The following is a 13,688-nucleotide window of genomic DNA, read 5'->3' on the forward strand; positions in this document are numbered from 1 at the left end:
GTGGTGGGTATACCACAACAAAAAATGTCAGTCTAATTTGTCATGTTCCCTTGACCATCAATTACAGCTTGACAACGACGTCTCATGCTGTTCACGAGTTGACTTATTGTCTGCTAAGGCATGGCATGGCAGTAATCGGCTATAATTAGACACTTCAGCTGATAACTTTATGAATGGGCAGGTGTACAGGAAGGTGACTGTTTAATTTTGTGACAACTTCAGAAAAACAAACAGTGGATGCTGTGTCGTGAGAACGTCATAAATAGGAAACATATCTTAGTTATTCGTTTGCATCACCTGTGGTTTCACAGCATCAGATCCTCTCCAGAAATAGGACTTATGACAGACCTTGTCATTGTCAATATGTTAAGGAATACTGTTTATTTTAAGATCTAACTAAAGTCTATCTGGAGGACTGGCTTGTGGCCCTAACAACTCGAGGACAATCAAACAAGCCAGCTGTAAATCATTACCTTAAGTTTCAACAGCAGAGGAAAAGGCATCACCCTTCATACTCAAGCCAACTCATTTGGCACCAACAAATATGATGCCGTTAAAGTCTTTGACTAAATTCTGGTGACTTTTTTTCCCACTTCTGATGTTTGATGTGAACATTAACTGAAGCTCTCGGACAGATTTTATGCACAGTGTGTGCTACTGCCACATGATTGGCAGATAAATTCATAAATTAGAGGTGCGCCTATTCAAATGGATGGTGAGTGTATGTATAAAGTCTCCTAAGATTTCAGTGGATTTTACAGATAGAAAACCCCAGTTTTGCCATACAAAAGGACTCAAATGTTCTTCAGTCAGCCAGTATCACAAAACAGGATTCTGATCACATTTACAGTTCATTTGGGTAAAATGACCCTACTTCAGTTAGCATTACATATGTAAAGTCTTTTCTCATGAGCATTCCCTGAAATAGAGCAGGTGTTTGTTTGTGCAGTGTCTTGTGCCAATTCTTCACCTGGACTTTTCCCACTGTCATGTCTGATAACACAAACACATATATAGGGACCTGAGGAATATCTCAAGTTGCTGTCATTATCAAAGTATGTATATGTATAGTTTGGATGTTGAACAAATAGATGCGGGTTTATTTGTATTCTGCTGAAGTATGTTTTGTTTTATGATTTCAGATGTGGCTTTTTTGGATTGGTGGACTTTTAAACTGCCTTGTAGGGGCTGCATATGGTAAGAACCAAACTAATTCAATTAAATTTAATCAGTTAAGGATTGCCACATTGCTGCCAAATGAGAAATAGTATGTGAATATATATATTTTACAAAAGAGACACTAACTTTATGAAGCATTAAAACTGGTATTAATCTTTTGCATAATGAATCTTTAATTTTCATTTAAATGAATTGATTGGCAGGTGCAGAGGTATGCTTTGACAAGCTTGGCTGCTTTTCTAATGAGAAGCCATGGAGTGGCACTACTGAAAGACCCATTTCACGCCTACCATGGAGTCCTGAGAAGATCAATGCCCGGTTTCTTCTTTTCACAAGACAGAACCCTGATTTCTCCAAGGTACGTCTGAACTTCGATGCAACTAAGCACTGTGCCTTTCTGTAGTCTAAGTTGGGGTGAAAGGTACAAAACTGGCACACGTGGGGATGTCTAAAGCACAGTAACAGTCCATTCTGGCTTGAAGTGGGTGTGTTAATGCAGGGAAAACATTAAAATGTGCGGGTACTCAAGGACAAGGTCTATAATATAAACTCACCGATAAATATCCTTTATGTTTGAATACTAAAGTGATGTAATTTTAATTATTTATATGATAATAGGCAGTGTAGAATGAGTTTCATAATGAGAGGTGGCCTCTCTATAGTAATTTAAGGAGCAGTAAAAGTAGACTTCCTCTGAGATCATATAAACATTTGGTTACATTTTTCCCCAGGAAATCAGTACAAATGCAGATGTCATTGCAAGGTCTACTTATCAGCCAACCAGAAAGACCCGTTTTATAACCCACGGATTTATCGACAAAGGAGATGAGAATTGGCTTATTGACATGTGTAAGGTAAAGCCAAAGCAGTAGCTACTATATTTATTTCTTTTTAGTATTTAAGTATTTTTGGGTACTTTAGAAATACTTTCTTTTGTTTTTTACTTTTATTTCAATTGATTTCAATATTTTCATGTATGACACCCTTGTCTTAGCTTATGCTGAGCACAGAGGATATAAACTGTATTTGTTTGGACTGGAAATCTGGATCAAGGACACTGTACACACAGGCAGCAAATAACATCCGAGTCCTCGGAGCTCAGTTAGCTTATATGATTTCTATCTTTAAGGTAAGTTGGTTAGAAATAACCTACAAATGCCTTATGTATGTCTGCAATGCTAAGAGGGTTTTTATTCAATACAATAAACAAACATGATTAATTAAATAACAGCTTTATAACAGCCTGAACCTGTTGTTGTTGTTGTTCTTGTAATTACAATTATATTTGTAATTTTACATTTATAAAATATGAGGCATGTTTTATTAATATCTTATTTTCTTGAATATTGTATTCTGTCTTATTTTATTTATGTACTTGTAGCATCCTGACTTTTGTTATACGTTGAGGTTTAGCACTTTGGTTAACATTTATTTATTTATTTATTTATTTATTTATTTAAATATTGCTGATAAATATACTTATGTGTCCACAGGAAAACTTCCAGCAGGAACCTGAAAATGTGCATATTATTGGTCACAGTCTTGGTGCACACTTGGCTGCAGAGGCTGGTCGAAGGACACCAAAGCTGGGAAGAATTACAGGTATTACATGACCACTGGGCAGCACTGATATATAAAAATTAAGGTGAAATGATAAGAAATAAACTCATTGTTCTAATACCTGCAAAATCTGTAAATATAGCCAAGAAGGGCTAAGAAAGTTTGTAATGTGTCTTTCTAAAAATCTTGTCAAACATTTTGGTCTTATTGTAAGGTTTGGACCCAGCTGAACCTTATTTCCAGGGCTGTCCTACTCTCATAAGACTGGACCCCAGCGATGCCCTATTTGTTGATGTTATTCACACAGATGCCCTTCCCATGATCCCCTACCTTGGTGAGATTTTGAACATGATTCTCAATCTCTTTACTTACTGCTTATAATAGATTAGTTGACAAGTCTGGTTTAAACAGCTTAGCTCAAATTAAAGGCAAATCTATCTATCTATCCACCCATCCATCCATCCATCCATCCATCCATCTTTCTTTCTTTCTTGGTTAGTCACCAGGGGACTTTATTAAAACTCTGCTGCAATGATTATTAGTGATATGGCAATGACTTACAACTGCATCATATCTTAATTCTAAAGACATACTGTATTAATATAGATAAATGGTCCATTTTCTTTTAGGATTTGGAATGTCTCAAGCAGTTGGACACCTTGACTTCTACCCAAATGGAGGAGAAAGCATGCCTGGTTGTGAAAAGAATATAATCTCACAAATTGTGGACATTGATGGCATTTGGGAAGGTGAGGTACTATATTAATAATATTCCATGCTTATAATATGAATACTCAACCTGATTTCATGAATAATTGTAATTATGCATTAGTGAGTGTATTGTTTTTTTTAACTTTATAAGGTACCCGTGACTTTGTTGCCTGCAATCACCTGAGATCCTACAAGTACTACAGTGACAGCATCTTAAACCCTACAGGCTTTTTAGGATACCCTTGCTCTAACCAGGATATGTTTGAGTCTGTAAGTATGCAGTCTGAGCAAGATCATTAAAATCAGGATCCCTATCTTGTTTTGTTACATTAAACTTAGATAGATAAATCCTGATTAAAATAGGACAAGAGATCCTGCAGTTAATTTCTGTACTTGTGACTGAAAGGCTTTGTATGTGAATCCCAGGGCTACCAATGTTGGGCTTTTGAGCAAGGAGCTTAAGCTGCTTAGCCACCATAAATATTTCTAAATGATGCTATTCTGCCTTACTTTTCTGCCACTTAAAAGTGTTAATCTAAAGAACACCTGTAAATATTATTCAAAATTGCCTAAGAAGGTCTGGACATCACAGGCTTTAGAGTTAGTGAAAACGTGTACAGCCTGTCACCACACATGCCACGGATATGCTGGTGAACTGTTTCTATCTATTTAGAAGTTGATTTGGGCAGATCCTCCATTGATGGACACTGTTTCTGCAGCTGTCCATGCTAATAACACTTTATCCAAGGTTGGTATAAACAAAACATTCCAGCAGACACAGAACTGGATCTCATGTGACTGTATCTCCTGAGGGACGGCTGGTTGTCCTCTTTGTAAACTGTAGCTATAAAGTTGCTTGTTCCCACACTCAAAAGCCGTTCTGATTTATGGAGTGGCAATCTAAGACACATGAAAAGAAAAACATGAGCAATATCTTACCACTTTTAGAGTGGATTGAAGAAAGGGTTCCTGCTGAGGAGTGAAATTGGAAATCAGTTCTGAGTTATTTCCTTTATTATTTAAGAGATAAATCTTTTGGCCACTAGGCTTTTTCAAGGAACACTTTATTCTTGGAGATAAATGGGTTGTGATACATTTATCTTTTAGGGGCAATGCTTTCCATGTGCTTCCTCCAGTTCATGTCCTTTCATGGGTCACCATGCTGACAAATTTAAAGTGCCCAATGGAGTGGATAAGATGAAGTTCCACCTGAACACAGGCGATGTCCGGCCCTTCTCACGTACGTATTTGCACCACCTAGTCCGTATAGTTGCTTACATGTGTAAATAAAGGCATGTCTCATCAACTTTAACCAACAAGTTATGACTACCAACTTTAGGTATTTGGGAGTTTTTGCATTAGGTTAATGATGTCTATGTTTTTTGAAATATAAAATCTAATGCCCCTGAGATAATAACACAGTTAAATTAGCCACTTGTTGAAATGTAATTTTAAAACATTTGAACTTATGACACACATTTTAAAAGATAAAATAATTTGATCTTAATATTTTGACTTTATCTCATTTTTTATCTCACACAAGGACAGTCATAAAATCATTGTCATACTGGCTGTAATTGTGTATGTGGCAAACAAAATTTGAATGTGAAGATCTGGCCCAATAGTAAGTTTTCACAAAAGCAAATGAATCACAATATTCTATTTACCACCGTTCATGATGCTCAATATATTTTAAAACTTTCCTTTCCATTCCAATTTTCCATTATTCTTACTGTTAAATGACAAACAAGGCGAACTAGTTCAACACTGCTTTTGAATCATAGTTTATAGAACAAACAAACCTTTACTTTGCTATTAAAGCACTCTATAATGGTTGTAACCTGTAATTCCTGTATTGCATTTCAAGAACAACAGTTGGCAGTTGTCTGCTGACAGTAAAGTTCTTTTTTTTTTTTAGGTTTTCGCTATAAGGTGACAGTCACAATTGATGGCTCTCGAACCATCACAGGACACTTCAGAGTGGCTTTATATGGTATTAATGGAAATACTCGCCAGTATCAGATTCACAAGTATGTATTATACATCCTGTAACATGTTTTATTAAAATTCTAACACTTATGGAACACACACTGATCAGGCATAACATTATGACCACCTGCCTAATATTGTGTCAGTCCCCCTTTTGCTGCCAAAACAGCCCTGACCTGTTGAGGCATGGACTCCACTAGGTGCCTGAAGGTGTTCTGTGGTATATGGCACCAAGATGTTAGTAGCAGATCCTTACTTACTTAAAGGACTTAAAGGATACCTTTGATAGATGCTGACCACTGCAGGTCGGGAACACCCCACAAGAGCTGCAGTTTTGGAGATGCTCTGATCCAGTTGTCTAAGCCATCACAATTTAGCCCTTGTCAAACTCGCTCAAATCCTTACGCTTGCCTATTTTTCCTGCTTCTAACACATCAACTTTGAGGACAAAATGTTCACTTGCTGCCTCATATATCCCACCCACTAACAGGTGCCAAGATGAGGAGATAATCAGTGTTATTCACTTCACCTCTCACTGCTCATAATGTTATGGCTGATTGGTATATAAACCACAGTGTTTAATCTTTGAGATCATTTTAAGAAATAATGAATAAAAACAGCTCCGACTTATTTGTTACAGAGGCATGCTGTCACCTGGTCGTACCTATGAGCTCCTCATTGATGTTGAAAAGGAAGTTGATGAATTGACATATGTAAAGTTCATATGGAACAACAATGTATTAAACCCTTTGCTGCCCAAGTTTGGTGCCACCAAAATAGTTGTGCAGAGAGGACGGGACCGGAAAATGTGAGTCATTTTTTTATCTTCCTATTCAGCAATGACAAGAACAAACAGTAACTGATGATACATTAGTTATAAAAATAAATAAATAAATAAATAAATAAATAAATAAACTAGAGGGGCCCAGGCACAATAAAAGGCTAGCAAAGCAATAATAACCAAGGAAATTCTTTGAGGAAAACTCTCAAACCCTGTAAAATCCCACAGATTACAGAATTGGGTGATTGAGTTCTGAGAATATTCAAAAGCAGCACAGAACTCTAATATCTGTGTTTCTTTGTTACAGATTCATGTTCTGTGGAAGGCAGTTGGTGCGAGAGAATATTCTTCAGACGCTGTCTTCCTGCCAGTAAAATTCTGATAATCACAGTTTTCAGATATAGCATATAAATAAAGCATCCACCTTATATTCCGCCTTCTATTCCTTTTTTATGGTCATTTTCATAAGGTAAAAATTTATGTATAAATACAACTGAGGACATAGTGGTGCAGTTGGTAGCATTGCTAATTCACGGTTCTCATGTTTCAATCCTAAACTCAGTTACTGTCTGTAACCCAGATTTCCACCAGGTTTTCCAGTCTCCTTCCACCTCCCAAAGGTGCAGGTATTTAGAATGTTGACTAAATTGCCTAATTGCCTAAATACACTAAAGTGTATTTGAGTGTGTAAATGTCTCTGCAATGTGGCTTGCTGTAGTACACTGTCTCATTCTACTCTTTTCCTAGTTAACTTCCGATAAAATCCCACATTTTCCCCATCTCCTCCCTACTATTCAACTCTTACCCAAGAACAGAAGCTGCCTAAGGCTCCACCCCAATTTCTCAGCATTTGAGTATCCCTGTGTTTTTTGTTTAACAGTTTCACAATCACTGTTCATATCATATCATTTAGTTGAGGATGGGGAGGATGAGGATGTGGTTTGCATTCACAAATACTGTACTAGTATTTGTAATAGTATACTGTTTAGTCCAGAATGCAGCTGCCAGAGTTCTTACCAGGTCAAGAAAATATGAACATATAAACCCAATATTATCATCCCTGCACTGGCTACCTGTTAAGTTTAGAACTGACTATAAAATAGCACTACTTACGTTCAAGGCTCTAAATGGTTTAGCTCCCATGTATCTAGCCAGTCTTCTAACACGTTACAATCCACCATGCTCTTTAAGATCACAAAACTCTGGACTTCTGGTAGTTCCCAGAATATCAAAGTCTACAAAAGGAGGTAGAGCGTTTTCGTATTTAGCCCCTAAACTTTGGAATAGTCTTCGTGACGGTGTTTGGGGCTCAGACACAGTCTCCCAGTTCAAACGTAGACTAAAGACATATCTCTTTAGCCTGGCATACATTTAACACATCCCATAACCTTGTACTCCTGTACATCTGATTCGTACCATCTAAGGGAGTTTTTCCTTGCCACAGGCTTGCTCACTTGGGATAACATCTAGGACTGTTTGTCTGTTTGTTGTTTATGTTGTTTCTTATGTAAAGCTGCTTTGAGACAATGCTCTTTGTTAAAAGTGCTATACAAATAAAATGTAATTTAATTTAATTGAATACTACAATGTGCATTAAATGGTGTTCAAATTCAGCCTCAGCAGAGCAATTAAGGCTATTATTTAATGTAGCATCAATACATTGGCAATATACAGTATATCAGTGTGGATATGGTTGAAAGCATAATTAAATCACTTACATTACAATTCTTGTGACAAAATGTATGATACAAATTTATCTGTTTGTCATTATTACAATAATTCTAAATGAAGACAAAATGCTTATAGGATAACTGGTGGTTTTCTCAAATAGCTCCATGGATCCTGGTCCATCTTGAGCCCAGTTTTCTGTGTGTATAGAGTTTCACATGATCTCCCGGTATCCCTGTGGGTTACTCTGCATTCTCTGTTTCTTCCCTCCTCGCAGATAAGTGGATTGGCTAAGCTAAACTAACTATAAGTGATGCGTTGACTTTAGATGTGCTTGATGCCCTCCTGTTGATGATTGGCTCCAACTCCAGCACCATACTGTAGAGGATAAAGTGTTTCTTGACAGATATATGAATGACTTACTGACTGGCTAAATGAATGAATGTGATTGTGAATTGTGATTGTGTCTCTCCTCAGTGAGTCAGATAAGAGTCATGGTCCAGTGGTAGATCATTTTATTCAATGGTGTGATGCTTCATTTTAAACATTAATGCGTCTAAAACAAAAGAGATATTCATTGACTTCTGTAAGAAGCACTTTGTACCTGTGCTGCCTGCTGTCATCAGGTAGAAGTGGTCAATTAGAACCAATATTTTGAGGCAAACACTGATATTATTAGAGGGAAAGCTCGAGGAAACTTTTCATACAGATGTTTCTTTTATGAAGATGTTTTACACAAGGTTTTATTGAATCTGTTTTAAGGTTTTCTATTATTTGCTGGTATGGCAACTTGAATATAAGGAATACGGGTAAGTTGAACAGTATTGTTAAAATGTGCAGCAAGATAGTGGGGGCCGGCTTAGCACACAAATTTACGAACATAAGGTGACTAAGAAGGGTCAGTTAGTCCTTTCTGATGCCACCCATCCATTGTGTACTGAATTTCACCTGAATTTCACTTTCTGGACGGATATTTAAGCTCCCCTTTGTGCAAATGAAATAGATATAAAAATTCTTTTGTACCTGCTACAATCATGTTTTTAAATGACTTATTATAATATAATGTATGTATAATATTATAGTATGTTAATACATTACTGATAATATATATAATGTTATCATGTGTTAGCAATTTCGCGCATGCGCAGAACATACCGTGTTTCCTGAACGGATCAGTGTTGCCAGATTGGGCTCCCCTCTTTGGCTTCTTTTGGTCACGTCTCCCCGGGAAAAAGCACATTGGGCGGGTTGATAAAATCTGGGCTGGTTTTTGATGCAACTGGCGGGTTTTTATTTTTGACTATAAACATGATATTTTATTAATTTTCTATTCAAACGAACTTTACAATAAAGTATAATATGTAATGTTGACGCTTTAGTTGTATGGTTCAGTTTAGCCTATAGGATTCAGGAGAGTCCTGTCCGGTCAGACTTCAGTCTTGATTAGAGGGTTGTTGTAATCGTTCTACTCGTTGAGCCGATATCACAAAGTTATTAACTGTTATAACTGTTTGTTATTGTATTAGTTATAACAGTATGCATTTTGGGATTTTAAATTGGAGGGTTTTAAGCTGTAGTTGGAATAGAACTATTCAGTCCAATCTGGCAACCCTGGACCGAGCGAGTAGTACACGACTGCGATGGGTAGACGCGTTTAGGTTTGTCCCACTAGGCTTTCCGTTGTCCTCACTGCGGTCACGTGGTGCAAACAACATATTCTGCCGCGAAAACGGTCTCTTGTCGCGAGCGGGCTGTACGTGTAATAATCCGAGTAGGATTTATAGCAAGAAAACTCTTGTTGTGAGACATATAACCTATTTATTTGTTTGTTGTTTAGTGGGTAAACTTAGCAAAGAGGTGCTTTAGAATTATGTTTTGCGAAAAGGCGGTTGAACTTGTAAGAGAACTTCAGCGGATGAGTGATGGCCAGCTGCCTGCTTTTAACGTATGTATCAGAGTCAGAGAGAGTAGCTCAGGTTTATTATAATCACCTTTAACTCTCTGATATCACCGCTGTCTCACATCATGACTCTTCACTATGTTAACTAAATACTGACTAGTCAGCTACTAACACAGCTGGAGGTGTAATCGGTTTTTTTATGTTTTGCTTTAGTATATTACATTTCATCATATAATTACAAAAACCCATACAGCCCTGGTTTAAGTACTCATCACAACCAATCACTTGTAGTGTGGTCTCACTCGCAGCTTCAAAAAAAAAAAAAAGCGCACAAACCTCAGAGTGAGTAAACAGGACATGTTTGTAGAGTTTGTAATTCTCTGTGGTGTCACTGGGTGGAGAAATATAACTAAATTATCGAAACGCAACATCCGGGAACGTGATCTCTCTTCAGGGGAAAGTAGTGACTGCATGTTCACAAAGGTGACCGATGACGTCACACACTAATTTACATATTGGTCATGATCATTGGCAGTGTGTTAATATAGACCCCTTTTTCTGTTAGTAAACATTGTGACGTGTTTAGTGGGCGGGGCTTATGTGGAGACAGAAAGATTTCCCTCACCACTTTACAAGCGGTAGTTATCACGTTTTGTTTGTTTTTCAAACAATGACTGGTCAACATCCGAATTTATCCGTCTGTGTTGGGTCTCTCACTGTCCAGGACCGCGAATGTTGTTTGAAAAAATCAACTTTAACGGTCGGAACCAGATTGGCCGACCCGTACACACTCACTCAGTGGATGGACAATGTGACAGGATGACCTTTGGTTTAGTGGCGTGACATCTACACCTATCTGTTAGAAAAGCCGAGCGCTTCTGGCAACTATAGAAAGGGAGATGAGACAAACAGTTTCCTTTGTTTAGTCTCCGGTCGTTAGCTGCCAGTTAGATAACATACATACTGAAAAGTTTGTGTTACATGAGAACTTGTTCCCAAATTTCATGGACATGAAACATGCATAAGAAATATTTGGACATGTAACCAAACCATACCAACAAAAAACAATAGTTTCTTTAACCTTATCTGATATGAAGTGTGTGCTGCAAACGTGAGCATTTTTGATGATCGTATCTGTCCAGTCCGCTTGTTTTATTATTTATTAATTCTTTGAGTTTGTATGGCGACATTGAGTGTCTGTCTAGAAAGGTGCCTATAAATAAAATGTATTATTATTATTATTAAATCCTGGTGATGCTGCAGTTGTGTGTGGCCATGTCCGTGCTCTCAGGAATGCAGCGGTAGCATACTCCCTCTCTCTCACATCAATCATATAAGTGCAAACATTTTTGTCTCAAACAACTGTGGGACACAGAATTTATCAGTGATTAGATGTTGAGAACAATTTTAGCAGTGATTGGTGACGGTTGTTGGGAACATGGGTCTTGAACATGCAAATGAGTCAGGCATTACACACTAGTGGCAGGTTGAGCAATCATCTCTTGACTTGTGTAAACAGCTCTAATATGTAGCTGTGATGTGAGCTGGAGACCTTTTATTGAGTTTTAGGATTGTGAAAAAAAGTCACAAATTTACAGAACACTGAATGTGTTTGTCTTTAGGACTGTCCCACATTTGGGCACCATGTGGAAAGAATGTACCATAAGCTTGTCTCAATGCACATTTAATCAACTCAAGTGTCTTATCTTAACAGGAAGATGGCATTCGACAAATTCTTGAAGAAATGAAAGCTTTATATGAGCAAAACCAAAGTGATGTGTAAGATTTTAAACATATTCTCATATTACAGCAACAGTACTTCAGTACTGTTACAAACTGTGAACAGTAACAAACAATTTCTCACTATCTAAGATAGCACCCCAATCTTGCTTCTCAATTTTTTTTTTCTTATAGGAATGAAGCCAAGACTGAGGGCAAAACTGAGCTAATACCAACTATCAAGTTTCGTCATAGCTGCTTGTTGAGGAACCAGCGCTGTATTGCAGCCTACCTGTAAGTCATTTACTTAAAATTCTGTCTTGCCAAACTCAGTATTTCCTTTTAACGGTCTCTCATTTTTTCCAGTTATGACCGGCTTCTGCGAATCCGTGCTCTCAGGTGGGAGTATGGAAGTGTGTTGCCCACAGCAATTCGGTTCCACATGTGTGCAGAGGAGGTATGATTGATTTTTATTGCTAGCAATATCAGGGGTATATCCCAATACTTTAATTTGATGCTTACTTAAGTCATCAATCCTACATCCTTTACTTCCATGTTACCAACACTGGTCCTGGTCCTGGAGTACCCGCTGCCCTTCACATAATAGCATTTTCTCTGCTGCCGACCCACCTCATCTGTGTAAAGTGATGTAAAGGCTAGAATATCATGGCTACATGCTAGAACTTATACATGATTTAGACATAGGATGTACATGTACAGTAATGTTTTGATAATTATATTAGTCTAAATGCATATGTTCGGAGCCATTATGGCCAGTGACAGGCAATACTATGGAAGTATTTTCCAAACTAATTGCAAATAGTATTTACAATTTGCATTTTATATTTGTGGACTTGTACACTGACGTAAATCTAATGAAAATGCAAATCATTTAGTACCATTTGCGCTTTCATTTACACAGGACGTACAGTGTCTACCAAATCTCAAATGGAAAACAGATTTGCAGTCTTATAATGTTTGACTTTCTTATTGAAATAGCAATAGCAAGTACCCTGTTTGCTATTTTACTTCTTCTGTGTGGTGGATGGAGACTGCCAAAAATCAAATGGAATTCCCTTTGTATGTACACTTCCGATGCCTTGCACAGAAACCTGTCAGTCAGTGTCTAAAAATAATCCAGAAAATACTTCCATACAATGCTGTTTCCATTTCCAAGTCATCAATAATTGACGTTGCTTTAAAGTGACATTTTAGTGGCCAGATGTCTTCCATCTGGCATCACCCCATTGTTGCATTTCTTCCTCACCTCCTAAGAGGCAGGGACTGAAAACAAGACAGAAATGCAAGAAGAGATGAGGAGGCACAGTTAAAGCAATGAGTGACATTCGGTCCTGGTTTTCCTGTTTTGAACTTTCACCTAGTTCATTCATCTGTTTATAGTTGGAGTGGTTTAATCAGTACAAGAAGTCACTGGCCACTTATATGAGGTCACTTGGAGGAGAGGAGGGTTTAGACATAACACAAGACATGAAACCCCCTAAGAGCCTATATATTGAGGTGAGTCATGGCTATAATAAATAGGCCTCTAATGCAAATGTTTCAGATCATTTCTTAATAATTCATAACTGCAACTTGCTACTGTTCCACATTCTCCTTTTCACGGTCTCTTTTCAGGTGCGCTGCCTGAAAGATCACGGGGAGTTTGAAATCGATGATGGGACAGTTATTCTCTTGAAGAAGAATAGCCAGGTAAGACTGACATTACTACATCCGTTAATTCATATACTTCAAAGTCAGATTGCATTTTGCCCATTGTATTTACACAGAGCTCTTTTGTCCTCACAGCATTTTCTGCCACGATGGAAGTGTGAGCAGCTGATTCGACAGGGAGTACTGGAGCACGTCATTTCTTAACATGTGATGTCCTCTCTAGCTGGTTATGATAGTTACTCACTATAATGTAACATTTGTGCCTGTTAATTGTATGTACTTCAATAATTCAAAGAACTCATCAAATCAGTGTCCAGGTGTTTTGCTGTGTGATTTTTACTATCAAACTGTACAGTGATTTATGTGTCTCATCAAAATCACACTGCTGCCATGTCTTAATCAGGTCCATTTTTCCACTTTTAAATAAATGCAATGATGGTAATACAATAATATTTTAGAAGACTCAATAAAATTACAGCTTTTGCAAGACTGTCAACACAATTTATGAAC

At 37.5% G+C, this 13,688-nt stretch overlaps 2 protein-coding genes across 5 annotated transcripts; both read left to right on the forward strand.

Moving 5' to 3' along the window:
• The first annotated feature begins 1,041 nt into the window (after positions 1-1,041).
• Positions 1,042-6,648, forward strand: LOC131345687 (pancreatic triacylglycerol lipase-like). Its single transcript, XM_058378692.1, has 12 exons — positions 1,042-1,197; positions 1,383-1,537; positions 1,911-2,033; positions 2,174-2,308; positions 2,673-2,781; positions 2,954-3,073; positions 3,369-3,488; positions 3,602-3,720; positions 4,558-4,690; positions 5,369-5,480; positions 6,080-6,247; positions 6,528-6,648. Exons 1-12 carry the CDS (start codon positions 1,143-1,145, stop codon positions 6,592-6,594), a joined length of 1,416 nt encoding a protein of 471 aa, XP_058234675.1. The 5' UTR covers positions 1,042-1,142; the 3' UTR covers positions 6,595-6,648.
• A 2,903-nt stretch (positions 6,649-9,551) lies between these two features.
• gins1 (GINS complex subunit 1 (Psf1 homolog)) lies at positions 9,552-13,665 on the forward strand. Of its 4 annotated transcripts, none has more exons than XM_058385846.1 (7): positions 9,562-9,833; positions 11,503-11,567; positions 11,703-11,801; positions 11,874-11,964; positions 12,909-13,025; positions 13,143-13,217; positions 13,314-13,665. In XM_058385846.1, the coding sequence occupies exons 1-7, from the start codon at positions 9,759-9,761 to the stop codon at positions 13,380-13,382; spliced, it is 591 nt and encodes a 196-aa protein (XP_058241829.1). In that variant the 5' UTR covers positions 9,562-9,758; the 3' UTR covers positions 13,383-13,665. The 4 variants fall into 4 exon arrangements, with proteins under 4 accessions (XP_058241831.1, XP_058241829.1, XP_058241830.1 ...); XM_058385847.1 differs by lacking the exon at positions 9,562-9,833 and adding an exon at positions 9,844-10,130; XM_058385845.1 differs by lacking the exon at positions 9,562-9,833 and adding an exon at positions 10,156-10,271.
• Positions 13,666-13,688: the final 23 nt, after the last annotated feature.

Source organism: Hemibagrus wyckioides, linkage group LG03 (genome assembly GCF_019097595.1).
Source record: "Hemibagrus wyckioides isolate EC202008001 linkage group LG03, SWU_Hwy_1.0, whole genome shotgun sequence".
NCBI lineage: Eukaryota > Metazoa > Chordata > Actinopteri > Siluriformes > Bagridae > Hemibagrus > Hemibagrus wyckioides.

Bases quoted from the DNA above. Each gene is read 5' to 3' on its own strand.
- LOC131345687 (XM_058378692.1), top strand. From the start codon at position 1,143: ATGTGGCTTTTTTGGATTGGTGGACTTTTAAACTGCCTTGTAGGGGCT. The intron at 1,538-1,910 runs GTACGTCTGAAC...ATTTTTCCCCAG, and splicing joins AGAACCCTGATTTCTCCAAG to GAAATCAGTACAAATGCAGA. The intron at 3,489-3,601 runs GTGAGGTACTAT...TAACTTTATAAG, and splicing joins CATTGATGGCATTTGGGAAG to GTACCCGTGACTTTGTTGCC.
- gins1 (XM_058385846.1), top strand. From the start codon at position 9,759: ATGTTTTGCGAAAAGGCGGTTGAACTTGTAAGAGAACTTCAGCGGATG. The intron at 11,568-11,702 runs GTAAGATTTTAA...TTTTTCTTATAG, and splicing joins GAGCAAAACCAAAGTGATGT to GAATGAAGCCAAGACTGAGG. The intron at 13,026-13,142 runs GTGAGTCATGGC...GTCTCTTTTCAG, and splicing joins CTAAGAGCCTATATATTGAG to GTGCGCTGCCTGAAAGATCA.